The sequence below is a fragment of the Xenopus laevis genome, chromosome 1L, assembly GCF_017654675.1.
Source record: "Xenopus laevis strain J_2021 chromosome 1L, Xenopus_laevis_v10.1, whole genome shotgun sequence".
NCBI classification, from domain to species: Eukaryota; Metazoa; Chordata; class Amphibia; order Anura; family Pipidae; genus Xenopus; species Xenopus laevis.
The window spans coordinates 144,880,855-144,895,615 of NC_054371.1; the positions used below are offsets into that span (position 1 = coordinate 144,880,855).

At 36.8% G+C, this 14,761-nt stretch overlaps 1 protein-coding gene across 1 annotated transcript in view; it reads right to left on the reverse strand.

The window, feature by feature from the left end:
- Window positions 1–14,761, reverse strand: part of MGC147600.L (RAS and EF-hand domain containing L homeolog) — a 54,362-nt gene that overhangs the window by 24,829 nt on the left and 14,772 nt on the right. Inside the window, exons 4-5 of the mRNA XM_018242302.2 lie at window positions 6,795–6,890; window positions 5,337–5,414 (exon numbers count right to left, since the gene is read on the reverse strand). Of these exons, the coding sequence (XP_018097791.1) occupies window positions 5,337–5,414; window positions 6,795–6,890 (174 nt within the window). The remainder of the gene's footprint in view (window positions 1–5,336; window positions 5,415–6,794; window positions 6,891–14,761) is intronic.

Sequence of the window (14,761 nt, forward strand, 5' to 3'; positions counted from 1 at the left end):
AACTGCAAAGCAATGCTGAACATAACGGTTTTTATCAAATTTCTGAAAATTGTCAGAAAGCTTGAATTTTACCCCATTATATGCCCCACATTTTGTAACGTATCAGCATAAAACATCCTAAATATGAACGCCAGAGGTCTACTGAACACTTTGATGCCCAAAATGCATAGATATACCAAACTATGTGGCGCACAGAGACCCCCAAATGGATATATAGTAGATAAAATTTACAAGGCAAAACAAAATAAGGCAGTAAAGGGTGAAATGCAAAAAAATCCAATAAAACCACAAAAATCAATGTTTTTTTTCCAGACTAGTGTTATCAGCTGTCAGAATCACAGTTTGAATATTTTAGATGGGCCAAACAGGTTATACGGCTAGAAAAAAGTGAACACAATATATGCAGAGCTGAAAATGCAATAAAATGGCTAAAAATTCAATAAAATGGCTAAAAATGCACCAAAATACCCAAAATTGCAATATAATCACCGAAATAACATACAAAAGGTATTGCACAGTACGGTTAGCGAATACGCTATGCGTAATGGCAATAAAACATTTTTTTCAGCCAAAAAAAGAAACGATGCGATAAGAAAAAAAAAAAAAAGGCCACAATGCCATGTATGTGCGTGTGCGTGTGTACAAATGGTAAATTACATGTTATGTGCGCGTGTGTGCGTGTGCACATGTGTGTAAGTGCAGTGAGTGTAAGTGACCCCCCCAATCCCCAAAAATGTATGTGTAAGTGTGTGTAAGTGTGAATCTAAGTGTGTATTACTGTAATAAGTGTGTGTTGGTGTGTTTGTGTGTGTAATTGTTGCACTAACCTGAAAAAATCGCTGGAGACTGTTGCAGGCGATCAGGAAGAGCCCCTGGAAGACATCTGCCTCGTGGTTCCTGTCTGTGTGCTGTGGGGGCGGAGATCGACGATCCGGTGCAGGCTGCAGCAGCAGGACACGTAAGTAACACGTGCCTGCTGCTGTTTTTGGGCCCCTGGGCGATCGCGCCCCAGGGGCCACTCGATCCCCTGCTCTGCTCGTTGCCTAGGGGCAGGGGATCGAGCAGGAACGGAGCGAGCGGCTCTAACAGCCGCTCCTCCGCTCCTGAAACAGGAAATGCTGCAGAACGTAGAATCTACGTTCTGTGGCATTTCAAGTACCTTTGCCACAGAACGTAGATTCTACGATCTGTGGCATTTAAAAGGTTAAACGACAGATGTAGATAATCATAAATAAGAACATGTAGCATTAATGTTTTGTGAACATAAATCAATAACTACTGTCTGATAAAGGGGAAATAAACAGATGCTAAATCTTAGTAATAAATCATAGTAATAAATAGGTCACAATATTGCTTTAAAAGCTCCATTTTAAAATATTTAACCTTTATTCAACATTTTCAAGAAAAACGTTTAAAAGCAATCAATTATGTGTTATCTAAAGGGCCCAGAAAATTAATCCAAATGCTTCAAGGCACAGGTAAAGCATTAGCTATCCCTTATCTCAAGATATCCCGCAGTTAGATTTCCTGAAGAGGAATCTGTAAAGGATACTATGATTAAAGTGGCTAAAGATAATTAACTCTATTAGGATACTTAATGCAGCATAGGTTGAGCCCTTAAAAATGAAGCTTAGGAAACCGACTATTTGAGAGATCATGAGAAACCATTTGGTCAAATCCTATGATTTTTGGAGAGACCTTTATCCTACACCAGAAGATTCAAGTAGAAGTGTGGCATAAAAACAATAATAAATAACACCAACATACAAACTTATGGCAGCAAGTGTCTCAAACTCATTATTGACTGAGCACCCAGAATTAAATATATTGGATTCAGTGCAGAGACTTGGAAATATATATATATATATATATATATGTATGTATGTATATATATATATATATATATATATATATATATATATGTATATATATATATATATATATATATATATATATATATTGGCTCAAAAGAAGCTAGCACACACAGGACTAACGTTTCGGCTAGGTCCCTAGCCTTTCTCAAAGTGAGAAAGGCTAGCCTAGCCGAAACGTTACTTTTTTTCTGTTAAAATAAAAACCCTTTTTCTCCATAAGTCCTGTGTGTGCTAGCTTCTTTTGAGCCATTGTAAATACTAATACATAGCTCTGCACCCAGGCACCTTATACCAGTATACGTGCTGTGCCGGCATTTACAGTTCTATATATATCCAATATATTTAATTCTGGGTGCTCAGTCAATAATGAGTATACAGTTGCAAGATGGACCCACAATCCAATTTACGTGCAATTTTATCTTTTATTGTGCATCACAGTGTATCCAGGATTCAGGTGTAGGATACACTGTGATGCACAATAAAAGATAAAATTACACGTAAATTGGAGTGTGAGTCCATCTTGCATATATATATATGCAGCTGGATACCAGCACAGCTTGTGTACAATGCCTGGGTGCAAAAAGCTTAAGCAAATGTATGTAAGCACATCAAAGAAAAAGGAGACATACCGGTTTTACAACACTTTGTCGAAAAGAATCATACATTAGCCTCTTTGAGGAGTATGATTATTGATTTTGTTCCTATGCCCTCCCGGCGAGGAGATTGTGAATGTTTATTACTTCAAACAGAATTTAAATGGATACACAGACTGGACCCCCGAGGCTTAAATCAACTAATTTCTTGTGCTCCTTTCTTTTAGGACCTACTCCACCCATGGACTTACTCTGTATGATGCCAATATTACTGTTTGTGCACAAGGTACCCATGGACCTTTTACTACATATATGGAATATTTGACCGAGACAAGGACACTATGCTTCTCATGTTCCTTCTGTTCTTACTTCTTTCCTCTTCTTTCCCTTTTCCTTCTTTTTTCCTCTCCCTAACCTTCTTTGCTGCGAACACCTTGAAAATAATGGACCAGTATAAGCCGAGTATAAGCCTAGGGTGAGAAATGCAGCAGCTTCTGGTAAGTTTCAATCAAAAAATTGAGGGTTTCTGTTCTCATTGGAGGTGCCGGCGTCTCATTTTTGGAGGCCGATGATCATTCTTGATGCCGGCGACCGTTTTTGCGCTTGACCCGAGTATAAGCCGAGGTAGCGTTTTCCAGCATATTTTGGGGGTTGAAAAACTCGGCTTATACTCGAGTTTATACGGTAAGCATGTATTCCTTATACGTATAAGGAATTACATTTAACTTCTTTTACTAATATACCATGTTAATATTTCGTACTTACATGCCCTATTTATCATGTTTAATCCACATAAGTATGGCTGGATAACGGTAGTTGATGGCATTTCCTAAGATGGAATCCTGTACTATATATGCCAAATAATGGTTTCATGTCTGACCACCGGTCACTATAATGACCATAAGCCCAGCATCCATTGTGCTGGACCAGACAAGTACAAGACTCCTACACCTGAAGTTCCCATAATAACATCCCGTTCAGGGTAAATACTCGCCGGTTCTCCATAAGGGGATGCACATGTATTCATGCTAAGGGGCAGATTTACATGTGGTTGAATATCGAGGGTTAATTAACCCTCGATATTCGACTGCCGAATGTAAATCCTTCAACTTAGAATATAGAAGTCAAAGGATTTACCGCAAATAGATAGAGCGAACGATCGAACGAAAAATCGTTTGATCGAACAATTAAATCCTTCTAATTGTTCGATTCGAAGGATTTTAATCCATCGATCGAACTATTTTTCTTCGATCAAAAAATTGTTAAAAAGCCTATGGGGACTTTCCCCATAGGCTAACATTGCACCTCAGTAGGTTTTAGGTGGGGAAGTAGGGGGTCAAAGTTTTTTTTAAAGAGACAGTACTTCGACTATCAAATGGTCGAATATTCGAACGATTTTTAGTTCGATACGAAGTCGTAGTCGAAGGTCGAAGTAGCCAATTCGATGGTCGAAGTAGCCAAAAAAAACATTTGAAATTCGAAGTTTTTTTTATTCTATTACTTCACTTGAGCTAAGTAAATGTGCCCCTTAGTGTTGATATACCCCTAACAAAATACAGGTGGTAAACCAAGCCCAGTATCCAGTGTGCCTACATGGACCATTTGTGTCTCCTAACCACTCCTTATTTCAACACTGAAGGGCTGACATAAACCCCAAATTGAAAAGTGCCACAATGCCTATATACTTTACTACTAATAATATTTGTAATAACTCCAATTTTGAAAACTACTATTACTGCTTGCCCTGACAATTATCTCTAGTAGGCTCCCCTTTGTCTTCTTTCTGATCTTCTTTCTGATCCTAGTCTTATGCCCTTTATGGATATACCTTCTATACTTTTCTCCATATATAATTGTCTCTATATTCGGTCTTGACTGATCTTGTAAATATTGCTCCATGAGGTTTATTTCGATTGACATAGATATGTTCTACAATAGTAATATAACAAATAACTTTTAACCTATATTGCTGCCAACTAATTTTTTCACACGTATCCCTCTATATGGGTTGCTGGGGTCTAGCCCCTTAACAACGTACTAGACGCTGAATTCCCAGCCACTAACAATGCATTAGATGCACCATCTACTGGCCACGCAGAGTGATTACACATGCATCGCAGCGCCAGTATGTTTAGTCTGTCTTCTGAACACGGCAGACTCCATATCGCTACGATAAGCGTTTTAAAGCTTACATTACGACAAAGTCATGCTTATACCGTTTTAGATTAGCTTCTCACTACCTATTTCTCCTCTAATAATGGCCACCCTACTAACAATCCTAAAAGTGAGTACTTCCCTGATGGATGTTTAGGTATATTTTGCACGTTCATGAGCAGTGTACTTACAATGCCTCTATCAAAGTAATTAATTGTTTATATAATTATACACAGTGATATGTTTGTCTAATGCTAGGATTGAGACACTTCTGTTAACAACTTTGTTCCGACTTCTTTGATACAAACATTTTTGAAACATACTACGATTACTTAATATGCTATATACAATTTATTTGTTAACACCAGGAACATCTATGATTATTCACCTTTTTTTTATTATCTTTTTGTTTTTTCAGTCAGCAAGGTGCAGTGACGTCTCTTAATTTCCTTTTACCGCCACCGAGGCTTTAAATGGTTGCAGTGTACTAGCCGAAACGTCAGTTATTTTTGCCAAATAAACACCTTTATTTTCATTTGTAAGTCCTTGATGTGCTTATATATATATATAGATATATATATATATATATATATATATATATATATATATATATCTCTTCCTAATTGGGTTCTGACAATTCACTGTTATGCCATAGCATTTGATTAGTCCCTGGCAGGGGTATAAACATAAACATAATAAGGCATAGTGCATTTACCATTGTCAAATCATGCAATCGCCTTCGTAACACAGCCACATCTTCCTTCAAATTTATGTTCTTTGATTGTTCTTCTAGCTATAGAAATAAAAAAAAAAGTGCTTAATTAAAGAATAGCAAAAGTTGTAGCTGACAGTTCTAGTACACCTGCATTTATATTTTCGCATGTTCTCATGATGAAGGTCCTGATGTAAGGGTACCATGATGCATTGGGCTTTTATGTATTATTAAGATAAATAAATTGTTACTTTTTTTAAAGGGGTGCCCTGCTGTTTGTATATATTGATTTATTTGTGAGGGCACCCAGGTAGCCCCCAGCAATGAGCACCTGTTCCTATTGTTGATTTTCTTTTTCTCTTTTGGTGTGCCACCCTAACACTAGTGTTTCTAGTACACCAATGGCAATTCCTCTTGCAGCCAGGAGCTGACAAAAAATACATTACTCCCAGAATGTCACAAAAGAAACGGAGGTTAAAAAAAAAAAAAAAAAAGAGAGAGAGAGAGAGAAGGAAGAGGGAAAAGATAGGCCAAGGGGAGGATGATTGCTCTGCCGTCTCGGAGGTCCAAAAATCAGACTGAATTATAGGTGCATATTTATTATACTGTGTAAAACAAAATTCTCAGAAAAAGCGGTGTAAAAAGTTGTGTAAAATAAATGGCGAATTTATCAAGGTGTGTGTAAGCCAGATTTCCTACCGTTATTGTTGTGCAGAAGTCACTCTAAGAAAAAACGCTTAGAATGTTTTTTACATGGCAAAGCCTGACAACCAGGTCGCCAAGGTCCCAGATGGATTGAGGTTACGGTTTTGACCAGGTCTTTGTAAGTTATTCATCTTTTTGTTCCAGAACTGCTCCAGTGTTACTTGCATTTGATATAATTATAGTGCTACAAAGGAACTTTTTCCAAATATTCAGTTTTTTTACTTGAAGCAGGTTCTTGTTCAGTATTTGTACCATATTTTTCACCATCCATTCTTTCTTTTTTCTATTTAAAACTTGTTGCCCCTGCCGATGAAAAGAATTATGCTGCCACCTCCATATTTCACTGTAAGTATAGAGAAGTGCTAGAATTGCAGCACAATATTGTCCAAAAAGATTTATATTGGTCTTGTCTGGCCACAAAACATTTTCCACAGTGTAACTGGCTTAGCAACTCCAATCATGCTTCAATAAGAGGAATGGCTACTTTTGTGCCACTGTACTGTAGAGATCAATGTTGCAGAGTGCTTGATAAAGCTGACCCGTAGATACAGATAAGGTGTTTCCATCCAGTATTGACTTGAGAGGGGGTAGTAGACAGGTAGCAGGTCTGGGTTGGTCCATCCCAACCCTGAACTTATACACCCAGCTAACAATGTTTTTTTTAACTTTAAATACATCATATATAATTGAAAGTTTAGCACCCCTATCAGAGTTAGGAAATGGGATATTTGAACAAATAAACTATTCTGACCTTACCTTTTTTAGCTTCTTTATTGTGACTTGGAGTTCAGCAACTTCAGACTCATGCTGGCGCTTCAGGTCATTAAGAGCCTCCTCGGCTTTCCTTTTTTCCTGGAACATGAAATATATTATCAATATGTGTACGTGCTTATCATTCTGTCTATGTTAAGACATGGTAATACAGTTAGGGGCAGATTTACATATGGTCGAATATCGAGGGTTAATTAACCCTTGATATTCGACTGCCGAATGTAAATCCTTCGACTTTGAATATCGAAGTCGAAGGATTTACCGCAAATAGTTTGATCGAATCATTCGATTCGAAGGATTTTAATCCATCGATCAAACGATTTTTCTTCTACCAAGAAATTGCTAGGAAGCCCATGGTGACCTTCCCCATAGGCTAACATTGCACCTCGGTAGGTTGTAGGGGGTCGAAGTTTTTTTTTAAAGAACAGTACTTTGATTATCGAATGGTCGAATATTCGAACGATTTTTAGTTCGAATTGTTTGTTTCGAAGTCGAAGATCAAAGTAGCCAATTCGATGGTCGAAGTAGCCAAAAAAATCATTCGACATTCGAAGTTTTTTTTTTTCTATTCCTTCACTCGAGCTAAGTAAATGTGCCCCCTAATGTTAAAAGTAAAAATACTTAGAATTCCACGGAATATAACATTATGGCATTGCAGTAATCCATCAAGATCAATGTTCTTCAAATCCAGTCACATTTAAGGCTATCCTTTACTCAGCAAAGAATAGGTTAAACAACTGATCCAGCAATTCCTCTTGACCTCCTAGAAAAGCTGCTGGCTGGCTAGTTAGTTAACTTACTGCCATGGGGTTGTTCGCCTAATAATTAACTTTTTGGGTATATTTATCAAAGAGTGAATTTAGTGATCACCACAGTCCTCTAGAATGAAATTCCGCCACTCTCCATTCATTTCTATGGGATTTTTAAAGGCGTATTTAATAAAAGGGTGAAAGTGAAAGTTCATCCTTTAAAATAACATGCCTTTCATTATCCCATAGAAATGAATGGAGAGTGGCGGAATTTCATTGTAGAGGACTGTGGTGATCTCTATTTTTATTTTTTTATTAATATACCCCTTAGTATGATGTAGAGAGTGATATTCTGAAACAATATGCAATTGGTTTTAATTTTTTATTATTTATTTTTATTTTTTATTATTATTGTTTTTTGAGTTATTTAGCTTTTTATTCAGCAGCTCTCCAGTTTGCTATTTCAGCAATCGGGTTGCTAGGGTCCAAATTACCCTAGCAACCATACATTGATTTGGATAAGAGACTGGAATATGAATAGGAGAGGACCTGAAAAGAAAGACGGGTAATAAAAAGTAGCAATGACAATACATTTGTAGTTTTACAGAGCATTTGGAAAGAATCAGAAGAAAAAGGCAAATAATTTAAAAACTATAAAAATGAAATAACGAAGATCAATCGAAAATTTGTTAGAATCGGCCATTCTATAACATACTAAAAATGAACTGAAAGGTGAACCACCCCTTTAACATACAGCTCAGTCTGGGTCTGGTCATATGAACAATTGCCTTGGGGTGTTTTGTCAAAGTACACAGACTACAAGTGTTAATGTAATCAGTGAACATTTTGATGATTACTTGATGCTTTTGGATTGACACACATCTTCCTAAGGCTCATGGTACACACAGCACTTGGGGCTCACCATTGGGGCACGATTGCTAATTTGTACAGTATAACTTAAATCCAGTGCTCTTGTGCTTGGATTTATTTAACATTTTGGTGTTTCCAAAGAAGGAAACATTATTATTACTTGTGCTGAGTTTAGAATGCTTCCTCACACTTGCAGAGACTGGAGGCCAGAGGGGAAATAACAATTAATATGTCAGGCTAGGGTACAGCATGGGCCACACCAGGGACTGTGATTTAGGGATAGGCCCTCTGTTTTTAGTGTGAAGATTACTAAAATATTGTGGTGTTAAAAATATGGAGATTAATCGGTTCTACAAATTCTTTAGAAGGTGTATTTAGGGTAACAAGTGAACTAGGCTGTTTGAGTGATACATTGATAATGCGATAATATTTGCAAATGTCAGGCAAAATGATCATAAAACAGCAGGAAATAATTCAATATAAGCTTTAACAAAGAATATGAGCAATGCTCTATGCTCTCACCTAGCCAGGTATGCTGATGTACACTGTTTGTAGAATAGGGATCCCCTCCTTATCACTGAGACCTCTATGCAGGGTTGCTAGAAGTCTAGCTGTGTAAAACCAGGGTACTAACCCACTAACCTGCTGTTGGAGCATTGAGCTGCTTGGCTACCCTGACTGGCACTAAGTGGGTGCTGACCATTTCCTATAACACAAGTTGCTTAATCCTAGCTAAGAACTATGAGAGTACTCCCCTGGAGGTCTTACCCCATATGATGGATTTTCTCTCAAGGCTGCCTCTAGCAGTTCCCTCTAGATCCCAAGAGGAAGTACAACCGTCTTCCTTCCTCTAATACTTTTCCCAGAGACAGGGGATGTCTGTCTTTAAAAATATTGATTGATACATGTACCAATGATATAGTGACTCCTAATGGCAAGGTGTCACATAGCTAAATTATTTCAGCAGGATATTTAATATCAGTATTTGGTAAATGCAACCCTTAAGCCAAGTCACTCCAGTAGTTAAGTGAGTGTATAAAACAGAATATCATGCCATAGTACTACATGCAATAACTATGATACTGCACATGGGACACATTTCAGGCGTATTGCTTGCTGCATTTTTTCAGTGTGCCTCAAAATGCCTAAAATCTACCACCCTACCATATGCTGCCATATATTTAAATGACTATAGTTGTAAAGAGCCTGCATTGGCACTTGTGATTTCAGCCAATTTTTCCAATTGTCCTTATCATTGTAAAAATATAAAAAGCTAACAGGCCATACATTTCCATTGTACAGTGCCCTGTGTTATTTCCTGCTTCCTTTATAGTCATTTCATATCCAGGACATTAATAATAAAGAAATGTAACATGGGATTCCAAGGATATAGGGTAAAAATCTACATTTATGACAAATACATTCTTAGCATTCTATTGTCAGGACAACCACAGCAAAGCTTAAAATTCTCTAAGCAACGCACAACATCTTGGCAAAAGGCAAGAATCTTTATACGTTCAATAACAGCCATTAAAGCACACACAATTATCTATGTATCTAGCAATTTAGGCTACCATGTGCACTATAACAAACTCAAGGACTAAGGAGCAGCTGCTACCTGATGGAAGAAGAAATACATGGCCATCCCATGATATGAGAAGAATGGTCTCCACTTATACAAAGAGCTAAATTCTATGCAAGTTAAGGACACCTGAATGAAGAGGTTGTTCAATAAATAGGAATCCATTCTAAAAGGCTTGCAGCCGTTATGAGTTTTCTAACATTGATGTCACTGGAAATATTACAATGTCATAGGATAAAATGAAAACAGAGGTTTCAGCTCTTCAGAGAAAACGGTCTTGTTGAGAAACCCAGCGAAGCTGACAATTCAGCATATCTCCAATATAACATATATTCTACAAGACAATGTCCATATAATCAAAATAAAATCAATGTTTTTGGATGTAATGACGAAATCAAAGAATAATTTATGCTCTGACCTTTGAACAGTGGCAAAAAAATGTCTATATAGAGGCACAGTCTGATAAAACAGGCATAATGGCAATTAAAATATCTTTTTCTTGGCATGAAAAATAAAAGAAGCATTGGAAGAAGAGACAAGCTGGACTGACAACATTTTACTGGCAACATTTTATGAAGGCATAGAAAAGGCTTCTAGCTCTAATAAATAGCTTTACACCTTACTTGTACCACTAGATGGTGCTAAAAGAACACAACAAAACAATTCATGCACCAAATGCACGTACTTCCATTTAACCCTGACAATTGAACCCCCATTTTAAAATTGTCAAGTACCCAGAAAAAAATGTATTAAAATCCTGGGTGAATGCGTTTGGGCAACCTACGTTTCAAATACTTGAATAGTACAAAATTAATGTGATCAACATGATACATTTTTTGTAAAATCATTGAAATTTAGAAGCACGACCTGACACAATAAGTGATTTGATGTCTACAAGAGCTGTAAATTACTAGACTATTTACAAAAGAGCCCAGGGCAAGATATGCCGGGGCTTGGCATGAAAGCCAATCAGCTGTGACCAACTCTGTGTATCACAGCCAATCTGGTTTGATCCTTACCATCCTGCCTGATTGCATCCCTTGCAACCATAGTTACGCCACTGGCATCTAAAGTCTTAATGAAATACAATCTGTATCCTAAGAATATACATAGTTGCCATTACAGCTAGTAAATGGCTTTCATACAGTAGTTATTATAAAACAAATATTGACAGCACCGGCAGTAATTCCTTAAACAACAAATATAGTATCTGCCTTTATTTCCATGAACAATCTATGGTTTCAGCATTGTGTCCATGCTAAATGGAATTATTAAAAAGAGGCATTTTATAACTGCATTCAAATAAATGCAAGCACTAAGCATTTTATATACAGATTTGGTGCATTATAACCATAATTTTAATTATAAAGACTGTCCAGCATCTGTGCTAGGTCTCCCGTATTCCAAATGTCACTTTATACTGTACTTTTTAAGTCTTTAATATTTCTACCAATGTTAGCCAGCAAATATTCAATTTCAATTGAAATATTCAATGCGTCTCTGTGTGGTTTGGATAATTAGCATTCAAATAAATCCTCAGACAAACATTTCTGCATAAAGGAGAATTGTTTTCTGACTGTAGGGAGGCTACTGGTTACAAGCACAACAAGAATCTGATACACTCAACTTTTATGCCAAAAGCATTTCTCAAAAGGTTCAGTCAGCTGTGAGAATTACATGTTAGGTAATGCCAGTGGAAAGCCTTCTTCATTAGATACAGATAACTGTAAAAGGCATAGAAACTGCAATAACGGGGCACATTTACTTAGCTCGAGTGAAGGATTAGAATAAAAAATACTTTGAATGTTGAAGTATTTTTTTGGCTACTTCGACCATCGAACTGGCTACTTCGACCTTCGACTACGACTTTGACTTCGAATTGAACAATTCGAACTAAAAATCGTTCGACTATTCGACCATGCGATAGTCCAAGTACTGTCTCTTTAAAAAAAACTTCGACCACCTACTTCGCCACTTAAAACCTACCGTGCACCAATGTTAGCCTATAACGAAGGTCCCCATAGGCTTTCCTAGCAATTTGTGATCGAAGGAAAATCGTTCGATCGATGGATTAAAATCCTTTGAATTGTTTGATTCGAACGATTTTTCCTTTGATCGTTCGATCGAACGAATTGCGGTAAGTCCTTCGACTTCGATATTCGAGGTCAAAGGATTTAACTTCGATGGTCGAATATCGAGGGTTAATTAACCCTCGATATTCAACCCATAGTAAATGTGCCCCTACATGTGGACATCCTTGCAAAGATGCACAGGGACATTACTCTGCTTACTCTTTGTCATATTGTATTAAATTACTATTTCTTAAAGAAAATATAAACCCTCAAAAAAAATGTATTGTTCAGAGCACTCCCCTATGTACTTTTATGGTTTCCTTTTTACTTTTCAAGATATTATCCATTTGAAACTGCTTATAAAAAGAATTAGTAACAGCAGCAACGCCTCCTTGTCACTTGGGATGACTGTTTACAGTTGGGAGCAAAAGTTAAGTCTGGAAAAACAAAAGGCAGCAATGCTAACCACTGAGCAATCACTCTGTCCAAGTTCCATAATACAGTACATATGGGTACGGGACCTGTTATCAAGAATGTTCTGGACAAAGGGGTTTCTGGATAGCGAATCTTTCTTTAATTTGGATCTTCATACCTTAATTCTACTAGGAAATCCTGTAAACATTAAATAAACCAATAGGCTGGTTTTGCTTCCAATGAGGATTATTAATTATATCTTAGTTTTGATTAAGCACAAGGTACTGTTTTATTATTACAGAGAAAAAGCATGGCCTTCCCTTAATTCAGAGCTTTCTGGATAACGGGTTTCTGGTAGTAAAAAGTAACCATAAAAATTGCAGGAAGAAAGGTGATGCAATTAAATGTGTGCTAAGGTTATTACCTTAGCACACATCTAATATCATCTTTCTTCCTGCAGTTTGTATGGTTATTTTATTCTCAGTGAGCTTGCCCTATTTACATTTTCTTATTACTGCAATAATTTCCATGATAACATAAATTGCCCCTATTCACATGATCGTTTATTAACTTACAGACAATATAAAATAGCTCAGAGACATATATCATGCCTACCAACAGAACAGAAAAATGCAGCTAGAAGTTTTTGATCAAACGGAGTAGTAGCCGCCAAGAACAAACACAGAACTGAATTGATATAAGCAACTTGTCCGAGTACAATCTGTCACTAAGCAAACAACATTCAGGCATTCTGCATTTGCCTTGTAGGTGTATTAGCTTACTTAAATAAGAGGTATCTAGAACAACCCACCCTATGAAAGTCCCATATCTCTCTGAAAGTAAAGGTTACTGTCATACATAGCATTGCACTGTGTAGAAGCAAAGTCAAGATGGTAATCAGTTGCAAGAATTAGACACGCTATACACTCTATTATTTCAAGAACCTCATGTCTGGTAGTTATAATCACTATTTTCTGCTTCATCTTACTATGTAGTAAACGGTTAAATATAAAAAAATATATACATATAAAAACCATTGTTAATATTATATATTAACAATGTTTTTTTGAAAAACAGGCATCTGCAGCACGGATGAAACATCACAGTCGTAGCAGATGAAATAAAGAGTGATTCTTAAAAGAGAGACAATAGACAAGAGAGAGAGAGGTGCTTTCTTAAAATAACACAGAGGGAGATTGTTAATGATGCCATGGAAGTAATTTCAGTTTTAGTCTATATTTTAGTCTTTATTTATTTTAGTGTAAACGCAGACTTGATCTCAGCAGGGAACACTTTTGGGACTGAGGACTGGTGATTCTGATACTGTGTGCACACTTGAAACTGTGGGAAATTGCTGCCATGTGAATTGTAGCTACTTTTAACCTCAGATACTGAGTTACTAATGTAGGGCATAGTACTTTGTCAGCAAATGGGCATTTCTGATTTGTCAAGCAAAGGGAAGTAGTAATCTAAGTAGTAAAGCTACTAGATTAGCAGTAAAATAGCAGTACTCTTGTCAATTGACAATCCTGGCATAATTCTCTATAAATATCTTCTAAAAAGAGGTTAAAAAAGAGGATTTTTCTTATAATGGGTCATGACTTTACGCCTTAGTATATCATTAGCCAGTGTGGGGACCCAGTTGGGCCAAATTCACTAAATAGAGTAGATCTTTTCCCTCCTCTATCTGACACAAAAGTTTGCACTAGTTTGTAACAGACCTAATTACATTTGCAATTTCCACTTATTTACTTTACAAGAGGTATTATGTGTGCCTAAAAGATGTATTAGAGCTCACTCTACTAAAATCACCAGACATCATGTCTTTCTACATGCAGGATTTGTGCAAAGGGCAGTTATTTTGTTAGATTTGTACTGAATCGGTTATTTGAGTGAGCTCTAATACATCTGCAGGAAAGGAAGTCCCCCCTATAAGATACATTTTATCTAACTGGCAATGAATATCTCACACCAAACTGCAAGAAGACAGAATGAAGAGAAAGAGATGCTGAGAGAGGAATAGTGAAGATAAACGTGATTATTTCAAAAACAATGCAGAATATTTAATTGATTGTATTTAGAAAGTTTCTTATTTCAGTGTGATAAAGCGTATATTAAATGTTCATTTTCGAGATAGTTTCCCTTTAATCAAGGACTGTTGTAGCTGTTGGTTGCTATCAGCTCTCACAGCCAGGTGCACTGTGCATCACTTTGGAACAAATGAATAGAGGTGAGCACGCCAATCTCCCTTGTTAGGTCACATGA